Genomic DNA, 26,906 nt, shown 5'->3' with positions numbered 1-26,906 from the left:
ATTTTCTTTGTTTTGCTTTTCTGTTAACTAGGAAGAGAATGGGGCTTCAGGTGTTTATTGAGTGGCCTCTACCCAGTGGCTTTTTGTTTTTCTTCTTTATCTATTATGCAAAGCCTCTATGGTCAGAGAAAATCCTGGGTGATTTTTTTTTTTATATATATCCTTCTCTTTTCCACCAACCGCACTGAAACCTGGCAACTATTGGCAACTCTTTTCGCTTCTATTGAGTTGCTCTTTATCACATAAATAAGAAAGAGGTGCTTCTCTTTCTTATTTAAAGAGGAACTTACTGCATCTTTTGGGGAGGGTGAGTGGAATTTGAGGATTTTCAGAATCTTGACTACACACCTCTCAATCCTACTACATGTTTGAATTGAGAATGAAGAAGTTGGGCAACATGAAAGAGAAGAGTTGTGTGCTGGTTCTTGGAGACTTTCACTGTGGCTGTAATTATCTGCCTTTAGATGAAAACAGTTCTGCATGTGTACAGTAGTCCCCACCGCCCCCCTCCATTACCTGCATTTCACTTTCCTCGGCCCACAGTTTCAGTTACCTTCAGTCAACTGCAGTCTGAATATATTAAATGAAAAATTCCAAAAATAAACAATTCATAAGTTTTAAATTGCATGCTTTTCTTAGTAGCATGATGAAATCTCACACTGTCCTGCTAGGGATGTTTATCATCCCTTTGTCCAGCATATCCTACCCATTAGTCACTTAGCAGCCCTCTCGGTTATCAGATGGACTGTCGTCGAGGTATCATAGTGCTTGTGTTCAAGTAACCCTAATTTTACTTAATAATTGCCCCAAAACACAAGAGTAGTGGTGCTGGCAATTTGGATATGCCAAAGAGAAGCTGTAAATTGGTTCCTTTAAGTGAAAAGTTGAAAGCTCCTGACTTAATGAGGAAAAAAAAATTGTATGCTGAGGTTGTTAAGGTCTGGGTGAAAACCGAATCTTCTATTTGTAAAATTGTGAAGAAGGAAAAAGAAATGCACGCAGGTTTTGCTATTGTACCCCAAACTGCAAAAGTTTACAGCCACAGTGCATGATAAATGCTTAGTTAAGTTGGAAAGCATTAAATTTGTGCAATAAGATATTTCGAGTGAGAGAGATGACATTCACATAACTTTTATTACTTTTTATTATTTTTTATTTATTTTTGTTGTGCCGTGTGGCCTGTGGGATCCTAGCTCCCCAACCAAGATTGACCCTGTGCCCTGCAGCATTGGAAGTGCGGAGTCTTAACCACTGGACTGCCAGGGAAGTCCCTATTACAGTATATTGTTATAACTGTTTTATTTTATTCTTTACTGTGCCTAATTTACAAATTAAACTTTATCATACGTATGTACGTAAAGGAAAAAACATAGTGTATATATAGGGTTTGGTACTATCCACAGGTTCAGGCATCCACTGAGGGTCTTATAATATATCCACCCCTGGGAGAAGTGGGGTGGGGGGGGAGGACTGTTGTGCTACAGATTGGGCCTGTTCTTAGTTCTGCTAGTTTATTTGCAGTTTACACTTCCTGCTGAGCATTTCATTAGGTTCTAAGGAATTGAGATTGTGTAAACCTGCACATACTTTGCCTTCTTTCCATGCAATTGTCCCAGTTTATTCATTTTTGTTTTGAGAGCTTAGAGAGAATGGCTAGTGAGTATTACAACTCTCAGCACAGCGTTCCTGTCACTACCACATTGCCAAATGCATAAATATATACATTAATACATTTTGCTGAATTCAGTGGTTTTTGTGTCATTCCCAGGATAACCCTTTTTTGTTAGCTCTTGTTATCGAGGAATATTTCCTTCTTTTTTTCTCTTATAAACTGTTGGATAAAATGGTAATTCGTATATGAATTTTTAACTTGCATATTTGTTTCTTACAGAAGTTACTGTAGATAAAGATACTTGATGTCTTGGGTCTGATTGCATTTGTATTTTCTGAAATAGGCTTTTTATGTTTATATGATGTCAAAGACTGGTTGGAATAGTTATAAATTCAGTGACCAGAGATGCTATAAATCTAGATTTTCAAGTTCTGAGCTCCTCAGGTTGAAATATTTTGTTAATTTACCAGCTGTTACAGAATGTAACTGTATGGTTCATCACCTAGAATCTTAATTTCTAGGTGTGGGAAATAAAATTTATATGTAAGAAGCAAGCTAAAACAAGTCTAAGACCATGTATGCCCAAGTGCGTGATTTCCTCTAAAAATTCTAAGTAGCGGTAAGTGTTTAGAAAATTGGAATGTATATAATTTACTTTTGATTTGAGGTTTTTTTAAAACAAAAACCTCACAATTAAAATGTTCTGCAGCATAACAAAATCAGGATTGGAGATTATTTAACTTAAAAATTGAATGGATTTTTAGCCTTCATTAGGATATATCATTGTAGCTGCTGCCTTAAAATTTAAGTGCCTAAAAGGAAAAACCATATTGGTGAAATTTGATCTTTTATAACTTAATGTAGTGCCATATGCAAATGTCAGTTAATAGTTTTTGATGCAAATATTAGATTGGAACTTCCAGGACTTGAGGTTCAAATAAATTTCCAAAACAGATATTCAAAATTCAGCCCCTAGAGCGATTAAGTAGAAGACTTGGTGAAAGCTGCTTTTTCGTAGAGAAGTAAATTTAAAAGCCAAACTGTTTATCATTTAAAAAGTAGTAAAATGAGGCTTTAACAAAAATATAAAATCTTCGTCTGATTTGTGAGCTATAGATTATCCAGTGTTGTTATGAACCGATTAAACCTTTTAATTAGTATAATGTTGTTATGGAAAGCAAATAAACTTAACTTTTTCTGTACCAAAGCATGGTAAAGGTTGATTTCACATTGAACTACAGGTTCTTCTGGCCCCTTGCTGAAGGTCTATCCTGAAAATTGTGTTTAAGTGAATATTCTGTTAGAGGAAATTTGTTGCTACTGTTTATCAAGATGATTGCAACACCTTTGAAACATCCAGGAATTCACTTGTCTTCAGAGACATCTTCTCAGAGGAGAAATATGCCCATGCATGCAGTCTTTTTTGACAGCATTCCTTCAGGCACACTTACTCCTGTAAAAGATTTGGCGAAATATCAGAAGTCCTCTTTAAAATGGAATGACCATAAAAAGAGTCAATTCCTAGGAATAACAGTTTTTAATAATAAAAATATATTTCAATCTACCATGCTAGCAGAGGCCACCACCTCTAACAGTTCTCTTGATATCAGTGCTATAAAACCCAACAAAGATGGATTAAAAAATAAAGCAAGCTATGAATCACCAGGAAAAATATTTCAAAGAATGAAAGAAAAAGTACTACATAACAAGCAAGAACAAGCATCAAGAAACAGTTTGTTGGAACCACCAAAAAATGAAAGTAATAAAATTTTCACTCCTAACGGAACTGAGGAAGGAGTATTACAGCATACCTACCTCTGTGAAGGAAAGGAAAACAACAAATCATTCCAGCCAGAAGACAGTTCACTAAGAGGTTAGTTTTATTACGTGTTGGTTTAAGAAGTGTTTATTGTGTCTGATACTGTTTTAAGCACTCGGGCGGGATAGAGCAGTGAACAAAATGAACAAAAATCTCTGCCCTCATGAAGCTAGCTTACATTCAGTTGCTGGGAGGCAGATCACCAAATAAGTATTTTTTAGGGTATAATAGAAGAAAAATGCTCTGGAAAGAAAAAGAGTAACCTTGATGGGGAGAGTTGGAGGAGGTTGTAATTTTCAATGGGGTGGTCAATGTTTCAATAAGGTGGCATTTGAGCCAAAAATTGAAGGAGGCACTAGATACAGATATCTTGGGGACTGAATGGGGAAGGATGATCCTTCGGCTGGTACAAATGCCCTGAAATAGAAGCATGTGGACTAGCTGTGAGATTATCATGGGTGAGTGGACAGAGCTGGGAAGGAGTGGATAAATAGAGGGTCAGATAATGCAGGGCCTTATAGGTGAATGTTAGAGTTTGGGCTTTTATTGTGAACAAATTAAGGAGCCACTGGAGAGTTTTGAGCAGAGGAATGACATGATCTGACTTATATTTTTAAATTTGAAATAGTTAATGAAGTAATTCAGTTGAGAGAGGGTGTTGGCTTGGTCAGGTGGTAGCAGTGAAGATAATAAGGAGTGGCCGAATTCCAGATATATTTTGAAGGAAGAGCCAATAGCATTAGCTTAGAGATTGGATGTGGAATATAAGAGGTATAAAGGGTGATTTGTTTGTTTGGTTTTGTTTTTTTTTGCTCGAGCAACTGGAACGATTTAACTGAGGTGAGGCAGACAGAGGTGGAGTGGGGTTGGGGGCTCAGCAATTATGTTTTTTGTCATGTCAATTTTGATATGTCTGTTAAAAATTGAAGTGTAGTTGTGAATTAGGCTTTTGAAAAAAAGTAGTTGGAATTTAGGGAAGTGGTCCAGGTGTGAAAAATACATTTGAGAGTCATTAGCACCTAAATGGTATTTAAAGCTATGAGATTAGATGGGATCATCAGGGAGTAAGTGTACACAGAAAAAACATTCAAGGATGAGTCCTGGGGCACCCTGAAATTTAGAAGTTAGAAGAAAGAGTAGGAAGTACTGAAGGCCACTGAGAAGATGAGGAAGAAGAAAAACCCAAGAAAACAAAATGCTTTTGAGGAAGTTGTCATTGGCTGTGTCTAATGCTGCTAATCAGTCAAGAAAGATGAAGGCTGAGATTTGACTATTGGATTTAGCAACGTGGAAATCATTGATGACTGATGTGGGCAGTTTTGGTGGAGTGATAGGAGCAAAAACGTGATTCAGGAGGGTTCAAGAGAGAGTGTGAGGAGAGAAATTGATGATGGTGAACATAGTTCTTTTTGAGGGAAGCAGAGAAATATGGGAAGTATGGTTTAAGAAGATCTTGTTGTTTTTAATGATTGGTGAAATAACATCATCTTGGTGTGCTTTTGGGAATGATCCACTAGGGAAGGAAAAACTGAGATTTGTAGTATGATATTCTTGAGTAGTTGAGAGGGAATAGAATCTGAAAGTGGATGTTTGGCCTTTGCTAGGAACATAAACAGAACATCAAACAAGAAGGTAGGCAGTGTTATGTGACTTCAGAAATAATCTGAAATACGAAGTCAAGTCATCAGTTGAGAGTGAGAATGGGAAGCAGGTATTGAAGTTTGAGGAGGTTTGAATAGTGTAGGAGAGCGAAAGAGTAAATGGCCTAGGCCTTATTTCCTGGGCAATGTTAAGGACTTACTTGAGATTTGTGGGCATGAATTTAGATAAGACCAATCAGTATGGTTGTGAGTTTTCCTCTAGCTGCATAGGTGCTGGTGGGGAATAGGAAGGGGGTTGGATTTTATCAGGACTGTAATTTTGCCAAATACAGGCATCCTTGTTTTATTGCAGTTCACTTTATTGCTCTTCACAGATATTGCGGTCTTTATAAATTGAAGGTTTGTGGCAATCCTGTGTTGTCAGATAATTGTTACCATTTTTAAACAGTAAAGTTGCTATAAAAAAATTGTGTTTTTAGCAATAATTTTTTAAATAAAGGTATGTACATTTTTTTCTTAGACATAAGACTGTTGCACTCTTAATAGACTACAATATAATATAAATACAACTTTCATATGCATTGGGAAATAAAATTCACATGACTCACTTTATTGTGATACTCACTTTATTGCAGTGGTCTGGAACTCAACCCACAATATTTCCGAGGTATGCCTGTAGGATGATGTGAAAAAAGGACAAAGGAGTTGGGGTGTGTGTGCAAGGGGGTGGTCACAATTGGCCATGAAATTTAAGTTGGTTAGACAGAGAAAAGAAGACCTGAAGGAGGTGAAGAAGTGTGAAGAAGTGTAGGTCTTGTTGGGATAGTCAGTGAATTTGAGAGAATGATCTGGAAAGATATAAGGTGATCAGAAATTGGGACACTTGAAATTGAGATTTTAATGAGTTGCAATAATTGATAAAGATACTTTACATGCATTATTTCTTTTGATTCTTTGAGCAAACACTATGGTTACATGCTTATTTAATAGTCTCGGAGTTGGAGCTTTTAAATATGTCACTTCTGCTCTGTGTCTCACAGGTAATAAGTGCTGGGCTGAGAATTAATTACAGGTATCTATTAGAAAGCCCACGCTCTTAACTACTGTACGATAGATTGTGGGTATATTGTTGCATTGCAAAGACAGTGATATATTTTGACACAAAAAGCAGAGTTTTCTAAGGGAGTTTAGGATAGAGGTGGGGGAGTATACAAAATAATCTCATACAGTCTAGGAAAAAAGGGAGAAGCAAATGAAATAATGTATATTAAAGCATGTTTTATATGTAAAGTGGAATTAGAGAGAAGTAACTGACTACTTTGAGAATCTGATGAATCTTTCCCCAGAAAATGCACATATATACAAACACAGATTTTGTATATATTTTCAGAGATCTTTTGGAGAGTCTCTGCATGGATCCTTGGACTCTCAAATAAACAGACCAAGTTCTATATAGCATGTTATTTATATTTGATTGAGTTACCTACTCATCTTTACTACATTGCTTTTTCATTTCTAGTAGAATGAATTAAAGAAACAGAAACTTATCCTTCTTTTATGACACATCATTATAATAAAATCTTTATATTAAGGTTTCTAAGGCCAAAGCAGCATACTTATTAAAGTATAATCACTACTAATTTTTTCAAGTGTAATATTTAAAATTAAACATATAGGGCTTCCCTGGTGGTGCAGTGGTTGAGAGTCTGCCTGCCGAAGCAGGGGACGTGGGTTCGTGCCCCGGTCCAGGAAGATGCCACATGCCGCGGAGCGGCTGGGCCCGTGAGCCATGGCCGCTGAGCCTGCCTGTCCAGAGCCTGTGCTCCGCAACGGGAGAGGCCACAGCAGTGAGAGACCCGCGTACCGCCCAAAAAAAAAAAAAAAAAATTAAACATATAAAATAATTCAGTTTTTCCTTCTCTGGTACAAATTAAGTTGATTACCTTCCCCTTTTTGTGTGAAAGAAATTCATTTCTGTATTCAAGAAACAAAACTAACCATCTAGGATGTAAAGCAGAATAAAATGTAAATAATACTATTAGTTCCTATTTTTCTAGTTGATAAGCCTACCAGATTTGTGCCTTTGAAGACCTGCTAAAGAGATGTCAAAGAAGTATAAATTATGGTTTAGTCTGCTACTGAATCTCAACATTTTGATTTTTAAAGTATAAGTTACAACTTTTCAACTGTTCTTCCACATTTTAGAAATTTCCAGCAACCAGAAGCAAAATCAGAATTTTCAAGGCTGGATGGCACTTCATATATAACCTTAACACTGATTTGTAGCAGAAACAGAATGTTATTCCAGATGTCTAGGCTTCTAAGTTCAGTAGTATACTTTTGTCTAGAGTTGGCAAGTAATGTGGAGAAGTTTTAAAAAAATTTTTTCTCAGCATAATGTAGGTATAGATAATCTGTTGAAGGCATGAGACAATAATAAAGGGAAAAAACTTAATGTAACTGTCATATATTCCGTAAGTATACACTATTGGTTGGATCATTACTGAACCTAAGTCTATTCCAAGATTTTTTTTAAGGCAGTTTTTTCTTCTCAGTGACTAATACAACTCAACTTCTTTCTTTTAAAAAAAAACAACAAAAAACGTAGCCTCAGTCCAAGAAGTTCCTTCAGAATCATCAAATAATATTTTCCTGTCAGTCAAGCAAAAGATTCAATATCAGCAGGAAAAGAAGGCACCTCTGTGCAATTTAACTTATGGTAAAGTGCTTTTTGTTTTGTTTGTTTGTTATTTCAATGTATAGCTAAATGTGCTAGATAAAATTATTTCCCCTGTGTAGGCAACAAGCATTGACTGGATAAAAGATTGAGTTGTAAAAGCCAGCTGCACTCAGAGAAAGACTAGGCTTGAGGGTGGAACATTTCTAACCTGAAGACTTTAATATAAACAGTTTTACAAAACAAATGAACAAACATAACAAAACAGAAACAGACCTATAGATATACAGAACAAACTGGTAGTTGCCTGGGGCGGGGGAAATGAGTGAAATAGATGAGGGAGATCAGTAATACAGATTCCCAGTTATACAATAAATAAGTCACGGGGATTTCATATACGGCATAGGGAATGTGGCCAATCATATTGTAATAACTTTGCATGGTGACAGATGGTAACAAGTTATTTTGGTGATCCTATGTTATGTGTTATTTGTAATGTGTAAAAATACTGAATCCTTATGTTATATACCCTGAAACTAATATTTAAGTCAATTATACTTCAGTTTTAAAAAGGAAAAAAATATTAGAAGTTTTCAGTTGTTCTGTTGCTCTCTTTTAATTTCATATTATCCTTCTATAAATTTTGTTTGGTTTTGTGTTTTTTGCAGAGCTTCCAATTCTGAACCAAGAACATGAAAATGATTCAGCTGCAGGAGTCTCAAACAAGGCATTAACTAGAGCTCAGTTGGCTAGACAAGTTCTTCACTCTAAGGAGAATACAGTTGCAACCACTAAGTCCAAAAAGGACACATTTGTTTTAGAAGGCACTGATTCTACCTGTGAAAAATCCCAAAATACCACCATTGAGACTCTCTGTGTTCCTTTTAAAAACAGCAGTCAATTAATGGTTTCTGATGATAGTAAGATTACAACAGAAGGCACTTCAAAACAGGAAATTAAGGAAGGAAATGAGAAAACAATGCCCAGGGAGACTGATCTTCCAGGTTCCATGAATGATACATGTAAAATTGTGCTTGCAACTCCAAGATTTCATATAGGAATACCTCAGAGATCCAAAAGCAATGCCTGGAAACTTTCTCCAAGTACATGCCAAGCTATTACTAATGGAGTTAAAAAAAATAAGGTAGGAAAACTTTTAAGGCAGATGTATATTTGTTTTTACCCCCATTCTTCAAGAGCATGAGCTCTTTTGCTTTCTCATTAACAGTATCTTCATTTTGGAGTTTTGATATTAGTGTATAGGCAGTGTGGCCTAGTGAAAAGAACAGTGGATTAAAAGTAAGACCTAGGCATTAACTCTTACTTTGCTCTATTACTAGTACAGTCTTCAACTCCCTTTGGGGATGAACAGTGAGGTATTCTTAAATTTTATTTTTCCTGATTCTTGGGCTTCTATTAACAGAGCAATTAAAAGAAGAGTTACAGCATCTGAAGATTTGAGAAGTTTTTCTGTTGTAATACAGAGGGATCAATGAAAGACTTTAGACCATCAAACTATGTTATATTAGGATAAGTTCTCTGAAGGAAGTATAATAGAAATTCAAGTTCAAGGAGGAAGATACAATGTAACCTTTCCAATTGGTAAAGGTTTGAGCCTTTATTTTTAAAAGGATGATTTGTAGGTATCAGACTGAGATGATATTTGAATTCTGTCTAAATTTTTTTTTTAATTTATTTATTTATTTTCGGCTACGTTGAGTCTTCATTGCTGTGCAAGGGCTTTCTCTTGTTGAGGTGAGAGGGAACTACTCTTTGTGGTGGCTTCTCTTGTTGCAGAGCACGGGCTCTAGGCGCGCAGGCTTCAGTAGTTGTGGCACACAGGCTCAGTAGTTGTGGCTTGCGGGCTCTAGAGCACAGGCTCAGTAGTTGTGGCGCATGGACTTAGTTGCTTTGCGGCATGTGGGATCTTCCCAGACCAGGGCTCTAACCTGTGTCCCCTGCATTGGCAGGCAGATTCTTAACCACTGTGCCACCAGTGAAGTCCCTGTCTACATTTCTAAGAGCGATATAACAGTTACAGTTTCGTATCTCAGTGTATTTATTGGAAATTGCATTATTTGCAAATGTTTAGACTTACGAGGAAAAGTTTTAGATGTTGTCTTAAAAATATGAGGTGGATTAAGTAAAAGATTTAAAGACATCTGTTCTAAGAGACCCTACAGTACTAATTCCATCATCTCTATAGTACTGTTTACCTCAGCTACTACACAAAGTCCAAGCCTCCCAGGTCTCTACACAGTTCTGTACATGCCTTAGTCTGACCCAGTCTCTCACTCATCTTTAACTCTCCCAACATTACATTGCTCTCTTGAACTCGAGTTACAGCATTAGCAAAATGTTATATTCTCAATCTTCTATGAACATTTCTTAACTTTGCTCTAACTAAAATTATGGCTGTTTCTCTTAAATGGTGGCTCTTTTTTCTCCCATATCCCATATTCTGTTGGACCTAGAGATGATATAATGTGCGTTCCTCTTGTTCCTCATCCTTGTTGCAGGTCATTTTTCCTTCTCTCTAAAACCACTCCTTCCCCCTCCCTAACTTTTGAAGCATGTGTCATAAGGCTTTACCACTCCCTCTGTCCTTCTGTAGTCATCTATAGTGCAACCTCCTAGTCATGAGCTTGCATCCTGTTGAAGGGTTTTGACACCTGTTACTCTTTCCTCTGCTACTGCTTCTGTCGTCAACTCTTGTGACATCAATATCCATGTAGATAATCTATCCAGCCTCCTTGAATTCTTGATTTTCAGAGACATTCTCCCTACCAATACCCTCAACTCTAGTCATACCCATCCCTTGTCTTTGCCAGTCCATGCACCAGCTCCTCACTTTCAAGCATCCCACTCTCACTATTAAATCCTGTGTGCTCAGATCATTCTACCTCTAGTACTTTTCCCCCATCCCCACCATCAATACTCCACCCCACTAAGACAACCTTCAGTTCATCAAATCTTTTCTGTCCTCATTTCTCTTACGTTACATAGAGTCCATGGTCCATCATTAAAATCATCCCCTTGACTAAACTCAGTTCTGTTTATTGCTTTTCCTTCTGTCTTCCTCTGGCAAAATTGTAACCCTGGTTAAATTTTACTCTTTTTTTTTTTTGCTATACATCTGTACCTGAGAAGTAGAAGATGACTGGAACAAAATGTACAACGATGTTGACTAGTCTCATTTTAAAATTGACAACAAACCTTAAATGGGCTCTCAGTATTGCCCATCAGTCCTGCTAGATTTCACTTGTCAATCCACCCCACGCTCTGACTTTCCTAGAGGAGTATGCCACTCTTATTCTCTCTTAAAACCTCCAAACCTTTTCTTTCCTCCTCATTCTCAGTTCATTGAGAACCTCATATTCCCATCACCAAATCTATCAGTCTGTTTGCTGCTATATCCACATATTCTGTGTTTCCTTCTATTAAAATGGATGAACAGTTTGTGTTCCTTTTCAAGGCCAGTTCATTTCCTCCTACCACCTAAAGGATTTTGTCCTTCTTCCCTCAAATTTTTCCTCTCTTCTGCATCATTCCCATTAGTATATAAACATGCTGAAACATGACCTGCGTTTTTTAAAAAATATGAAGAAAAAGTCTACCTTCCTTTTACTCCATATCACTCCAGCTACCACCCCTTTTTTTGTTTGCTTGTTACAGCAAAACACCTTGAACGAGGTATATGTATTCACAGTGATCATTTCTTCTTATCTCATTCCCTATTGAACAAGTTCCACTTTGGACATTCATATTCACTACGCCATGAAAATTGCTTTTTTCAGGTTCACCAATGATTTCCATATCATTAAATCCAATGATTATTCTTATTCCTTATTCTGTCACTCATGGGGGAGGTTAACACAGTGAATCAGAACATCCTTCTCAAAATTTTGTATTGCTTTTTTGCTTAGGTTCTAGGAACTCTCTCCTAATTTTCTGCTACCTCACTGGGCATTCTCACTCCCCTTTGCTACTTTCTCCTGTAACAACCTGTAAATGTTGGATTCCCTAGAATCCTAGAAACTGATTCTCTCTAGACTATTATTATCCAGTGCCATAGCTTTAAATTCCATTTCTCTGCTGATAGCTGCCAAATATATATCTCCAGCCCAGAACATTCTTGTAAACCCTACTCACATATGCAATTATCTGTACAGCTTCTCTATTGATACCTAATAGGCATCTCAAATTTAACATTGTGTCCCATATTGGTAAATAGTAATACCATTTCACCAAATACTTAGGTAAAAATTTTAGGTTCATTTTGGGCTTTTTTTTCTATCTCTCTCTTTCTCTGTCTCTCTGTCTCTGTCTCTCTCTCTCATACTGCACATCTAAACTGTGAAGAAATCCTGTTGTCTCTGCTGTCCTGAATCTGACTCCTTATTGCTCAACCACTGCCTCCTAGTCCAAGGCACAGTAATCTCTTGGATTACTACAGTAGCCTTATAGTCTCCCTGTTTCCACTATTGCCTCTCTCCCCTTCAGTCTGTTTTCTAAATAGAGGCCAGAATCTTTATATATAGGCCAATTTCTACCCAGCAGCCCCTTAATAGAATATTAAATCATGTCACTCCTCTGCTCAAAATCCTCTAGTAACTTCTCACCTCAAGAGAAATCACTGGGACTTCCCTGGTGGTCCAGTGATTAAGACTCCACAGCACGTTCATTGGCTGTGAGTGGGGGATGGGGGGGCGCATGGGTTCGATCCCTGGTTGGGGAACTAAGATACTGCATGCCGCGTGGCGGCCAAAAAAAGAGAGAGAAAACACTAAACCTTTACCATAGCTTGTAGGACTCTACATAATTCAATCCTGGAGATATCCAGCCTCATCTCATCTCTCTTGCTTACTCTTTTCAAGCTACTGTGCCCTCCTTGCTACCTACTTAGGGCCTTTGTACTTGTTCCCTCTACCTGGAAGAATTACTCCCAGATATCCATATGGCTTATTCCTTACTTCATTCAGTTCTTTGTTCCAAGACCTTCCCTGACTATCCTGTCTAAAAAAAAAAATCCTCCATTTATACTTATTTTTAATATTATCACTGCCTGACATTTTATTATTTATTTGTCCATTTATTTGAATATCACCACCACCACTCTGCTTGTTTCCAGCCCCCTCACCAACCCTCACCACCACCACACATACAACACAAATGTTGGCTCTAAAGAGGGTGGCCTTTTTATTCTGTTTCTGGATGAATCCCATGCCTAAACCAGTGCCTGGAGCATAGTAGAGCTCAACAAATGTTTGATGAATGAATATTTGATTTTTTTTCTTAAATAATTTATTTTTGGCTGCATTGCATCTTCATTGCTGTGCACGGGAGTTCTCTAGTTGCAGCGAGCGGGGGTTATTCTTCATTGCAGTGCACAGGCTTCTCATTGCAGTGGCTTCTCTTATTGCGGAGCACAGGCTCTAGGCATGCGGGCTGCAGTAGTTGTGGCTCCCGGACTCTAGAGCACAGGCTCAGTAGTCGTGGTGCCCTGGCTTAGTTGCTCCACGGCATGTGGGATCTTCCTGGAGAAGGGATCAAACCCATGTCCCCTGCATTGGCAGGCAGATTCTTAACCACTGCGACACCAGGGAAGTTCCGATTTTTTCTTTCTTTTTTTAACAACATAGTTTGTTTTGTTTTTTGTTTTATTTTGGCTGTGCAGGGTCTTAGTTGCAGCATGTGGGATCTTTAGTTGCTGCGTGAGGACTTCTTAGTTGCGGCATACGGACTCTTAGTTGCAGCATGCATGCGGGATCTAGTTCCCCAACCAGGGATAGAACCCGGGGCCCCCTGCATTGGGAGCACAGAGTCTTACTGGACCACCAGGGAAGTCCCTTGGTATTTTATGTAAGCAGTATGATACAGGATCATGGAGCCAGAGTTCCTAGATTTGTAACCCATCTGTGCTACTAACTAGCTCTGTGTGATACGGGCAAGTTATTGAACTAGACTTTACAGAGTTTCTTTATCTATGAAATGAAGATAATTGCACCTGCCTCCTAGTGTTATGAGAATAACATGAGTCAGTGTATCTTAGATGCTTGGAACACTGCCTACTGTTAGCTTTTATTGTTAATACCATCTCCATCTGATAGATTCTTTGATATATCTTATAGTTCCAAATGCAGAAGTAGGAAAAAAAATTTTATTGCCTCTTTCCCAAGTCTTACCTGTAATTTTTTAAATGAATACCCTTCTATTTTAGTTTCCTGACTCAGCATAAAACTACCACAGAATAGTTTGTCTTTATATGTAAGTTTATAATTTTATATATAAAATAAATGGCGACTCAAAGTATGACTTTTATGGATGTATTTGTCATCAGAAATAGTTCATTATTAGATTGTTACACAATAAAAGCAATAATTTCATAACACAGTTGTTTACAGAAATCTTCCTTTATAGTAATGTAGGATTTTACTTGTCCTAAAATAAAGAATTCTCTGAGCTGTTCAGTTGTTTGCTTTGGAATAGAATACTAAATATAGATTACTAGCAGTCACCTTTATAGGAAATTGAATGCAACTCCAAATCAACTTTGTAAAAAAACAAAAAAGCTCTAATTATATAAGGGTAAGAGTGATGGTGAAATGTATATTACACAACTGTTTTTTTCTCCAAGTTATTGGGTCTTTTGTGAGTTTGGGTATTTTAATGGATACCTTAGGATTTTAGGTGTTTTTTTCCCCCTAGTGGTTAAGAGTATTTGACATAAGAATATTTAAAGTATAATTGATTCTGGATTGTAGAGCAAACTTTGCAGTACAACCTCAGTTCAGTCTCTCTCCATTCATCTTTTTTTTTTTAATTTATTTATTTATATTTTGGTTTTGGCTGCATTGTGTCTTTGTTGCTGTGCACAGGCTTTCTCTACTTGTGGAGAGCAGGGGCTACTCTTTGCTGCAGTGCGCAGGCTTCTCATTGCGGTGGCTGGCTTCTTGTTGCGGAGCACAGGCTCTAGGTGTGCGGCCTTCAGTAGTTGTGGCACGCAGGCTCAGTAGTTGTGGCTCCCAGGCTCTAGAGCACAGGCTCAGTAGTTGTGTCTTAGTTGCTCCGTGGTATGTGGGATTTTCCCGGACCAGGGCTTGAACCCATGTCCCCACACTGACAGGCAGATTCTTAACCACTGTGCCACCAGGGAAGTCCTCCATTCATCTTTTGTTCAATTATGTATAGGAGTTTTTACCTTATTGCTATTTAAAATAGAATGTGATTCTTACGTAGATGAACACTAAGGACTCATTTGGATTACTCGTCTACGTTTTTTCTTTTAATTTAATGTAAATTGATTTTGTAATGCATATGCTACAAGTAATACAAAAAATAACATAACTTCATTTTATGCTTAATTAGGTAGTCCAGCTACAGGAATGGATGATTAAAGTCATCAATGATAACACTGCTATATGTGTAGAAGGAAAATTGACGTAAGTGTAACTTTTCGGTATTCTTTTAATAAAATTTGTGATAAGATATACTTGTGTGTAAGAGCTTAAAAGGAGATGCATGACAAATTGCATCTTGGTACAAAACAAAGACTTTCTAATGAGGTTACAAACTGATGGCAGTAAAGTAAAATGAATATGACCATTGTGATTGTAACCAGCTTTCTTGCTTTTGTCTGTTAACTCAAATTATTTTTAAAATAGTGACAGCTCCAATTTGTATACACAGTGCTTTATTTTTTTCAGAGGTTCTAATAAGTGAACTGGTATTATCTGCTTAATTATATATGATTAGTTAATATTACTACATGCATTTCAGTCCAGATTCTCACATCTAAATTGGGACAACCAGATATAAATTACTGATCCAGAAAAGAAATCAAAATATATAACACTTTGCCATACAGCTACATATTAAGTAATCATTGGCACTTTCTGGTTCTCCCTAAAGCGAAAGCATCATCTGGTAAGTGGGCTTTGCCTAGTTCTGCTACTCTATTAGCACAATTTCCTATTCTTCAAAACCAATTTTCTTAGTAGTTAAAAAAAATTGTAATAAAAGGTTGTAATAAAACAATACAGTGTATCACTGTTCAAGATACTTACCTGCAAGTTTATAAGTTAAGTGTATAAAATCTGTCTTGCTCACTTTATTTCTGCCTGCCTTGCACCTGTTTCCTTAATATCCAGAGGCAGCATTGATTGCCCTTGTTGGAATCCCATTACTGCTCTTTACTGGCTGTATGAGTTGGGCAAATTACTTATCCTCTTTCAGTCTCATTTTCTTCATTTGCATGATGACAATAATAGTATGACCTACCTTTTGGGTTATTTTGAGGATTAAATGAGTTAATATTTATAAGACTTTGAGAACAGTACTTTTAGAGTACTATTTAAATATTTGTTAAATAAAATAAATAAAGATAGAACAGAAGACGAGAATATTGTGTTAAAGTATAATGTATGAATTTAATTCCATTTGACCAAACTAAAGAACTTAACTTTCTTATTTATTACATTTATATTTAGAATGTTTCTTATTAGTTATCTAATGAATCAAAGAATGTTCAACATTTATCTAATACATCGTCATACTTTGTTTTTTTCTATTTTATATTTATTCTTAGTTTCACGTAAGGAATTATGAAGAGTAGATTTGTGGGTCAGTGATTTGATACTGCAGTTTGTTTTTTCCCAATTTGAACCTCTTTTTGGTACTTTCCAAAGAGGAAGGTAAAGACATTTGGCTTTGTAGTGAGGGGAAAAAACACAAGATTAGAATAATCCAAACCATATAACTGCGTGAAAGCTAACACAGTATAGCCCCTGAGGAGAGGGACAGGGAAATCATCCTTTGGAAGCTGAGCATCAGTTGTTAGCACCAGATGAAGAAGGCTCTGCTTTCTTGCTAATGATATATTTTATACTAGGGGTATAGTTTGGCCACAATACAGTTTCTTGGTACTCTGAGGATCACATTAGCCAAGAGGTTGAGTTGTGTTGCAATGTTTGGCCCTCAAATGTTTTGTAACTAGATTAATAGTATTGTAGCTGGAGGGCAAATTTATTACTTTCTGTTATAAATTTACATACTTATATATGTACATTGTGACTCTTGGTAAAATGTGAATGTTTTGGTTTTAACTAAGCTATTTTTTCTCCTAGAGACATCACTAACATATATTGGCACAGTAATGCAATTATAGAACGGATTAAGCACAACAAACTTAGGACTTTATCAGGCAACATGTATATATTAAAAGGAATGATAGACCGGATTTCCATGAAAGAAGCAGGTAAAAACTGTCATTACTAATTGATGAATTAGTTTACTAAGTGAAACAATTAACCATATATCTAACAGTGATATACATTTTTTTGCTTTTTACTAGGTGTTTTAAAATTATATATCAAAACTAAAAATTAAAAATAAAATTGCCAACATTATGTAAAACTGTTCTGTATGTTGATCCTTTCCTCTGGTTTAATCACTCTTATTGACAGTTTAAGTCCAGTAATTTAAAAAACATTCAAGTCAAATGTTCCTTGTTTGTGAGAAATTGTAAGAATAAATTATAAGAATATAATTTAGCTCCCCAATTCCTCTCTTTGTTGAACCTGCCCAGTACAACCCCAGTCCTGATACAGTCTAATTTTCTGCCTATGCCTTGTACACAGCTAAAGTGACTAAAGAAAAACACATCTGAGTAGTCCACCTTAAATTTATGATTACCAGCAACAAGTTGTGGTCACTTAGTGCCCCTTGGTATCCTACCACAGCTCCCTAATCCGTTCACTCTCGCATCATCCTTGATAACTGTTTCATATTTTTACACATCTCCTACCTCCCTCTCTCATCTGGGTGGGTAGGGGAGCAAGAAGAGGACTTGAGCAATAGGAACAATCAAAAGAAAACCTCTCTGTCACATTTGCTCACCTGCTTGTATCTGTACCTGCTTTTATTGTGGACAAACTTTCCATGTTCCTGTCTGTGTCCACCTATTTATGCTTCAGCTCCTATCCTCTTTTACTCAAGGATATTACTCCAGTAATTCTCCTTTCTCCTATCAAAAAAAAAAAGAAAAACAAAAAGCCCTCTTTTGAGTAAGAAATCAGGGTTGTTAGAATGCATTTGTATTTAAGAGATCATCAACTTAAAATAATTCTATATATATACTATATATATATATATATATATATATATATACTATGTAATATATATACATATACACACACGCTATATATAAACCTCATGGTAACCACAAACCAAAAGTCTGTAATAGATACACAAAAAAAGAGAAAGGAATCCAAATATAACACTAAAGATAGCCATCAAAAGAAGAAAGGAGGGCTTCCCTGGTGGCACAGTGGTTAAGAGTCCGCCTGCCGATGCAGGGGACGTGGGTTCATGCCCTGGTCTGGGAAGATCCCACATGCCGTGGAGCGCCTGGGCCCGTGAGCCATGGCCACTGAACCTGCATGTCCGGAGCCTGTGCTCCGCAACGGGAGAGGCCACAACAGTGAGAGGCCCGTGTACCGCAAAAAAAAAAAAAATAAGAAGAAAGGAACCAAAAACTATAAACACAACCAGAAAAACTGCTAACGCAACCAGAAAACAATTAACAAAATGGCAGTAACTACTTTAAATGTCACTTTAAGTGCAAATGGACTAAATGGTCCCAATCAAAAGACATAGAGTGGCTGAATGGATAGAAACACAAGGCCCATATATATGCTGCCTACAAGAGACTCACTTCAGATCCAAAGACACATGCAGATAGAAAGTAAGGGGATGGAAAAAGGTATTCCATGCAAATGGAAATGAAAAGAAAGCCAAGTTAGTGATACTTATATCAGACAAAACAATTCAAAACAAAGTTTGTAACAACACAAAAAAGGACATTACATAATGGTAAAGGGCACAATCCAAAAAAAACATATAACAATTGTAAATATATATGCACCCAACATAGGAACACCTAAATACATGAAGAACAAAGCTAGAGGCACCATACTCCCTGACTTCAAACTATACTGCTAAGCTACAGAAATCAAGACAGTATGATACTGGCACCAAAACAGCCACATAGATCAACTAAACAGATTAGAGGCCCCAGAAATGAACCCATGCTTATTTGGTCAATTAATTTATGACAAAGGAGGTAAGAATATAATGGAGAAATGACAGCCTCTTCAATAAATGATGCTGGGAAAACTGGTTATCTACATGCAAATGAATCAAACTAGACTACTTTCTCATACCATGTACAAAAATAAACCCAAAATGGATTAAAGACTTAAATGTAAGGCCTGAAACCATAAAACTCCTAGAAGAAAACACAGGCAGTAAACTCGTTGACATATGCCTTAGTATTTTTCTGGATCTGTCTCCTCAGGCAAGGGCAACAAAAGCAAAAAATAAACAGATGGGACTACCTCAAACTAAAAAATTTCTGTACAGCAAAAGAAACTGTCAACAAAATAAGGCAACCTGCTGAATAGGAGGAGATATTTGCGAACTATATTACTGATAAGGGATTAACACCCAAAATATACAAAGAACTCATACAGCTCAATATCACAAGAAGAAACAACCCTTTTCCCAAAAAAGACATACAGACGGCCAACAGATACGAAAAGATGCTTAACATCACTAATCATCAGGGAAACGCTAATCAAAACCATAATGCGATATCACCTCATGCCTGTGAGAATGGCTATTATCCAAAAGACAAGAAATAACATGCGTTGGTGAGGATGTGGAGAAAAGGGAACCCTTATGCAGTGTTGGTGGGAAAGTAAATTCCTTACAGCCACTAGGAAAAACAGTATGGGAGTTCCTCAAAAAATTAAAAGTATAACTACCATATGATCCAGCAATCCAGTTCTGGGTATTTTTCCAAAGAAAACAAAAGCACTAGTTGAAAAGACAAATGCACCCCTATGTTCATTGCAGCATTATTTACAATAGCCAAGATACAGAAACAGCTTAAGTGTCCATAGATGGATGAGTGGATAAAGAAGATGTGGTGGGACTTCCCTGGTGGCGCAGTGGCAAAGAATCCGCCTGCCAGTGCAGGGGACACAGGTTTGAGCCCCGGTCCGGGAAGATCCCACATGCTGCAGAGCAACTAAGCCCGTGCACCACAACTACTGAACCTACGCTTATATATATATATATATATATATATATGTACATATATATATATGTACATATATATACACACACAAAAGAATACTGTTCAGCCATAAAAAAGAATGAAATCTTGCTATTGTGACAACATAGCTGGACCTAGAAGGTAATAAATTTTAAGTGAAATAAATCAGAGAAAAACAAATAACATATGATTTCACTTGTATGTGTAATCTAAAAAATAAAACAAATGAACAAACAGAAACAGACTCATAAAGAGAACAGATGCTTGCCAGAAGGGAGGGAGGTCAGGGAATGAGTGAAATAGGTAAGGGAGGTTAAAAGATACAAACTTCCAGTTACAAAATGAGTCACAGTGATGACATGTACAGCATGGGGAAAGGACGTATAATCACAGTATTCTAATAGGTTCTGCAGTGAACAATATTCACATTGTTATAATGATGCAAACAATCTTTGATATAATTAAAATTATTGTAAAAATGTGGGGAGAGGGTGAGGAAGGAGAGGTGCAGATGCTAAATCTTCATCTCATAACATTTATAAATTTTAAAATTGCTTTTTTCTTTTTATTGTATCTATATGAGCTGCTAGATGTTAACTAAACATATTGTGGTAATCATTTGACAATATGTGTAAATCAAACCGTCATACTGTACACCTTAAGTTTATAGTAATGTATGTCAATTATTTCTCAATAAAACTGGGAGGGGGGGCCCTCTTTTAACCACACTTCTTTCAGCCACTGTTGCTCTCATTTACAGCAAAACAGCTCAGACGATTTGTTATACTTAGATCGAATTCCTCTTGAATTCTTTCTCATTTTTTCTTGAATTCTCTTTAATCACGCATTAATCCTCAATTCTTCACCAAAACAGCCCTTATCAAAGTCACTGGTGGCCCCCACATTGCTAAATCCAGTGTACACTTGACACAGTTAATCACACCTACCTTCTTGAAACACTTTCTTTACTTGGCTTCTGGAATACCATATTTTCATACTGCCTCATTCCCTGTTCCTTCTTAGTTTCTTATTTTTCTTTCTTCTTTGCCTCTGAATGATGGGATAGACTACGGCTCTTTCTATACTCAGTGCTGTGCTGATTTCTTTTAGGCTTAAATCTCATTCATATTTTGACAAATGCCAAATTTTATCTGTAATGAAGAATAGTCCCTGAGCCACTCAACTCATTTTCTGTCTGCTTATTTGACATCTCCACTAGGATGTCTACAGATGTCTCAGAGTTAATATGTCTAAAACCTGGTCTTCTTCCTTAAATCTATATAGCCTACAGTCTTCCTCTCTTTCCATGGTTCCAGTGGCTAGCCAGTTTCCTCAGTTTCTCTCACACTCACATCTAGTACGTCAGTACATCCTACTGGCATTATCTCCATGATATATCCAGAACCCAGGCCTCTGCTGCACCGCTGTGGTCTGGACTTTCCTCATCTTTTGTCTGAATCATTGCTGTAACCTCCTAACTGGTGTCATTGTTTCTCCCTATGTACTTCCACAGATTGTTCTCAAAATAGCAGCTAATTCAGTCCTGTTAAAGTAAGTCAAATTCTGTGACTCTTCCACTCAGAATTTTTCTATAGCTTCCCATCTCACCCAAAGTAAAACACTCGGTTTATAAAATGACCCCAAGGCTTTATAATCTCCCCCAACTACCTCTGTTACCTATCTGAGTAGCCTCTCCTCACTCCACTTCAACTACACTGATTTCTTTGTCATTCTACAAACAGGCCGGGCACACTCTTGCTTCATACCCTTTCACTTTGTTCCCTCTGCTTCCACTGCTTTAACCCTATATTGCCACATTGCTCACTCCTTCGTGTCCTAGGCCTTTACTCAAATGATGCTATTTCTGTGTGAATGTCTCTGTCCTTTTTTGAAAAGCTGCCTGCCCCCTTTCTCCTCCTTTAGAATGAACACACTGGTATCCCTATTCCCCTTAACTGCATAATTTTCTCCACAGCATCGATGACCATCTAACAAACGAGGTGTTTTACTTATTGGTTTGCTTTCTGTTTAGAAGCCAGTTTTCATGAAGGCAGGGATTTTTGTTTGTTTTGTTAACTGCTGAATCCTCAGTATCTATGACAGTGCCTGGCACATAGTAAGCAATAAGTATATATTTTTAAATTATTTAATGAATTAATGACATCACTTTAAAATCTAGTAATTTTTGTTTGTTTATCATTAAATAGGTTACCCAAATTATCTCATAAGGAAATTTATGTTTGGATTTCCAGAAAAATGGAAAGAGTACATTGATAATTTTTTAGAACAGTTAAGGTAAAGTACCTTCTAACTTTTTAAAAAACAACTTTATTAACGTATACTTTACATTTGATAAACTGTATCTTTTAGGAATAAAATTTGATGAGCTGTTTACAGATGTATATATTCATGTAACCAATGTAAAGTGGTTTTAATTTGTATTTTTGGAAATGCCAGTTTTGAAGCTGTCTTTGATCATAGACTTTGAGAAGGCAGTAACACTTTACTAGAACTTCTGTAATATGGAATAAATCTAAAAGGAAAATAAAACCTTTGATGTATTTCAAGGAGTCATCCACAATCACTTACCCTTCAAGAGGCATTTAGCTGTTAAACATGAGTCCGAAGTTCTTGATCTTTTTTTTTTTTAATAATTTTATTTTATTTGGCCACGCCACATGGCGTGTGGGATCTTAGTTCCCTGACCAGGGGTCATACCCATGTACCCTGCATTGGAGCATGGAGTCATAACCACTGGACCTCCGGGGAAGTCTGGTCTTTTTTTGCAGTACGCGGGCCTCTCACTGTTGTGGCCTCTCCCATTGCGGAGCACAGGCTCCAGGCACCGGATGCGCAGGCTCAGCGGCCATGGCTCACGGACCCAGCCGCTCCACGGCATGTGGGATCTTCCCGGACCGGGGCACGAACCCGTGTCCTCTGCATCGGCAGGCAGACTGTAAACCACTGTGCCACCAGGGAAGCCCTGGTCCTTTTTTAATTCATTCATTCCCTCAGTAGTTACTAAGTGTCATTTGCTTAGCAGACACTGTATCAGCCTTGGGAAAACAAAGAAGAATTTGATTACTTTTTTTTTTTTTAAATCTTGGTTTGTTTGTTTGTTTTCTTTGTACTCTTTTTTTTTTTAATTTTTGGCTGCGCTGGGTTTTCGTCGCTGTGCGTGGGCTTTCTCTAGTTGCAGGGAGCAGGGGTTACTCTTCGTTAAGGTGCATGGGTTTCTCATTGTGGTGGCTTCTCTAGTTGCGGCGCATGGGCTCTAGGCACATGGGCTTCAGTAGTTGCAGCATGCAGCCTCAGTAGTTGCGGCATGCGGGCCGTAGAGTGCATGGGCTTCAGTAGTTGTGGCCCGCAGGCTCAGTAGTTGCAGCTTGTGGGCTCAGTAGTTGTGGTTCACGGACTTAGTTGCTGTGCGGCATGTGGGAGCTTCCCAGACCAGGGATCGAACCTGTGTCCCTTGCCTTGGCAGGTGGATTCTTAACCATTGAACCATGAGGGAAGTCTGAATTTGATTAATTCTTGCCCTTAAAAATTCATAGGGGATAGGTTGTGTAAGTTGACTAATAATGTCACAATGTAATAAGGTATAACTGGGGCTGGCAGTTTTTTTCTGTAAAGGGGCAGATAGTATTTTCATGGGTATGTTGCCTCTATCACAGCTACTCGACTCTGCCTTTGTAGTGGAAAAGCAACATAGATAGTACTGAAAAGCGAGAGAGAGGCATGGACATATATACACTACCAAACGTAAAATAGATAGCTAGTGGAAAGCAGCCGCATAGCACAGGGAGATCAGCTCGGTGCTTTGTGACCACCTAGAGGGGTGGGATAGGGAGGGTGGGAGGGAGGGAGACGCAAGGGGGAAGAGATATGGGAACATATGTATATGTATAACTGATTCACTTTGTTATAAAGCAGAAACTAACACACCATTGTAAAGCAATTATACTCCAATAAAGATGTAAAAAAAAAAAAAGAATGAATGTGGCTGTGTTTCAATAAACTTTACAAGAACAGACAACTGGCAGAATTTGTCCTGTAATTTTCTTATAATATCAGCTTAAGTGGGAAATACAAGAGCATAGATAAGAAGCACTTAAGAGGTCATTAAGATGTTATACTTAAGTTGTTTGTGGGAGGAAAAGGGTAGAAGCCATGAAAGCTTAAATAATGTAAGATTAAAGGTAATATGCTGGGGAAAAAAGCTTTATCTGAGGGAGTTTCATTTATTATTTATGGGTTTTGTTTTTTGTTTTTGTTTTTTGAGAACCAATATTAGAGGAAAAATACTATACTTGTTTTTAGGTCTTGTGAAAAGAAAGGAGGAAAGGCCAGACAAAAACAGAAAACTGAAAGAGTTGTTCCTGACATTCGAAAATCAATGAAAAATGATGCAGGGGAAAAAAAACCAGAAGTCCTCCAAAGAGCCACTGCCACTTATGACCTTGATTGTGATCATTTGGGTATGTTTGCTCTTTTCTTCTCTGTTGGTATAGTGGTAAATTTTTACCTGAGCTCCACACTGTTTAATTGTTTACAGTGAATTTAGTATTGAGTTCTTGATTTATACTGCCCTAAAATTCCTGGGTTTTTTTCACTGCTTAAGAGGAGAAACTGCAATGTAGACTGCCTGTAGTCAGCATTCAGCTTACTTCATTAAATTATACCTTTTAATTAGAATACCAAGAACACTGATCAACATAACAATGAAAAATGATTGTTCTTTCAGTTTTCTAGACGCAAGGTATTTAGGCTGCCAGCTTACCTCAGACCTATATTACAGATACCTATATTTTTGTACTAACTATTATTCCTGTTAATAGACAAAACCAGTTTGCTTTCATGGAGGTAATGGCATGTCTTTTTGAATGACCGTTGCTATGAAGGTAGCTGGCAGAACTGTTCTGTGTCAACTCTACCAAAACTATAATCTGCCTCACATCCACCCAACCCCAAGCTGAAAAAAAGTATTTATAGTCCTTTCTAGATAATATAATGAGTAAAATTCCTAGACTCTGTTGTATAAATTTATGCCAATTCTACCTTGATCTTACAATGAAGAGTTTTACAGAACTTCAAGAGTTCAGGACTGCTTCTGCCAGAAACATAGCACCATACTGGATATAAATGTACCTGTGTGTCGCTCCCCACCCCACCATACCCTATTTCCTGTCCCCCACCCCCATTGAAACTATGCTAATCCTTTGTAGTACAGAGAAAGGAATAAATATGTGGATGACTGCTTCATACAGCTAGCAAAAATTCACTCCTTAACTGTTGATCCAGTTCCTTCTCAATCCTTCATTTTATCAAAAGTCATCCTATTTCTCGCAAATTAGGCATACTGCTTGTTGTCTTTGCTAGACCTCTTCAGTATTCTGAAGTCCTGGGGCTACAGCACCTGCTATATACTTTTTTACTCTGAAATTTGAAAGATCCCTAAAAGTATATCTAACTTTGAATTATTTATTAGTCGTCTTTAGTCTTAGGTCTTATCATCTCTCTACCCCCACTCCTTCCTTTCACTTATAGTACTGTTTTTCAGGAATTTGAGTCAAATTGTGAGTATTATTGGTAAAGTATTTGAGAATACAAATGTAAAAGACTAAAGTTTGATAATTTACATGCCAGCTGTGTCCAAAGGAAAATCATTCAACAAACATTTTTAAAGCATCTTCCATGAACTTTGATCTATGTTAGCTGTTAGGAACTTAGAGATGAATAAAATGAGATGCTTTTCCTTGAGAAGCTCAGTTTAGGGGAAGATATTACTGTATTCTGTTTTGGATGTATCATTTTTCCAGTGTGATTCATTAGATTATTGTTTTGTGAAACTATTAAGACAGTGAGTGTCTTCTTGTCACATACATTATTTTGAGTGGTGGTATTTGATGCTGTTATTGTTTGTATTATCATTATCATTACACTTTCCATGAGAAAAACCACTGAAATATAAAAAAAAACCACATCTAACATTAAACAACTGAGGTTATGCAAAGGTGCCAACCAATGATAATTTAAGATGATATAATTGTGTGTGTGTATTTTAATGATATACCTAATGTTTTGTATATTTAGTTCTGTAATCTATATATTATAGTATTGCTCTTAAAGTACTTTATATATCTCTGTTATTATACTTAACAGTATATTGTAAATGATTATAATATCAGCCTTCCTCACCATACTGTAATAATCTCAAGAGCAAGGAGTACCATCCATTGTGCATCTTCAAGTACAGACTTCTATGAACTTAATACCATAATTTAGTTTTGTGTAAGTGTGGATTTTCAGAGTAATTTCATTGAAATCCTGCCTACCAGAATTTAAAGAACCTTTTCTCTACACATTAGCAAGTTTAAAATTTCATATTGAGTTAAATCCATCAGCTTAATAGCACTTTTTCCTATCTTATTTCTTCTAGTTGAAAAGAAATGAAAGTGAGGAACATTTATAAGTGTTTAAAGAAGTAGAGAGGAAACAATACTAACACTACTAACTTCATACAGCTTAGGTTGAAGTATCCAGAATGGTCTGAATCTTTATTCAAATTATTTAATAAAATGAATAAAAATATTCAGAATAAAAAGGTTTTGTTCAAAATTAGAAAGTTCAAAATTTTCACATTTCCAATTGAACATTTGAATCATGTTTATATGAGGAATTAGAAGAAAACTTTTCCTTCATAATATGAAGATACATGATTCCATTGAGAAATCATGTAGAAACTTTCCTGATTACTTTTGTCTAGTGCCACTTCTCCATGAACTATAATTTAGAGGCTTCTTTTTTCCCCAGCATTCAGTATTACCCATCAGTCTTTCATTTTGTCATTCATCTTGTAAAATGGCACATAATATGTGTAGGTTGTTGGAGTACTTCACTACGATGATTGGTGTGGTGATTTACAATTTGTATATATTTATAATTGTATAATTTAAAGTTAAAATTAGTTTGGCTTCTGGTTTCCTAAGTTTCAAATTGGAGAGTTTCTCTCATTTTAATTTGCTTTCTTTAACCAGTGACACAGTATAATAAAGATTCCCAAGTTCTGCTTTGGTTGT

The 26,906-nt window shown here is 36.9% G+C and overlaps 1 protein-coding gene across 7 annotated transcripts in view; it reads left to right on the top strand.

Moving 5' to 3' along the window:
* Nucleotides 1–26,906, top strand: part of MIS18BP1 (MIS18 binding protein 1) — a 58,594-nt gene that overhangs the window by 2,307 nt on the left and 29,381 nt on the right. For 2 of the 7 annotated variants that reach the window (XM_024743426.1, XM_024743421.1), the window contains exons 2-9: nucleotides 1,194–1,267; nucleotides 2,854–3,485; nucleotides 7,641–7,751; nucleotides 8,378–8,853; nucleotides 15,078–15,151; nucleotides 16,835–16,965; nucleotides 22,035–22,122; nucleotides 24,148–24,305. In XM_024743426.1, coding sequence (XP_024599194.1) covers nucleotides 2,945–3,485; nucleotides 7,641–7,751; nucleotides 8,378–8,853; nucleotides 15,078–15,151; nucleotides 16,835–16,965; nucleotides 22,035–22,122; nucleotides 24,148–24,305 — 1,579 coding nt within the window. In that variant the 5' untranslated portion in view covers nucleotides 1,194–1,267; nucleotides 2,854–2,944. The remainder of the gene's footprint in view (nucleotides 1–1,193; nucleotides 1,268–2,853; nucleotides 3,486–7,640; nucleotides 7,752–8,377; nucleotides 8,854–15,077; nucleotides 15,152–16,834; nucleotides 16,966–22,034; nucleotides 22,123–24,147; nucleotides 24,306–26,906) is intronic. The other 5 variants (XM_024743422.1, XM_024743425.1, XM_024743423.1 and 2 more) reach the window with 4 other exon arrangements.

Source organism: Neophocaena asiaeorientalis, unplaced genomic scaffold (assembly GCF_003031525.2).
Source record: "Neophocaena asiaeorientalis asiaeorientalis breed wild unplaced genomic scaffold, Neophocaena_asiaeorientalis_V1.1 scaffold107, whole genome shotgun sequence".
NCBI lineage: Eukaryota > Metazoa > Chordata > Mammalia > Artiodactyla > Phocoenidae > Neophocaena > Neophocaena asiaeorientalis.
This window is presented reverse-complemented; position numbering and strand designations above follow the sequence as displayed.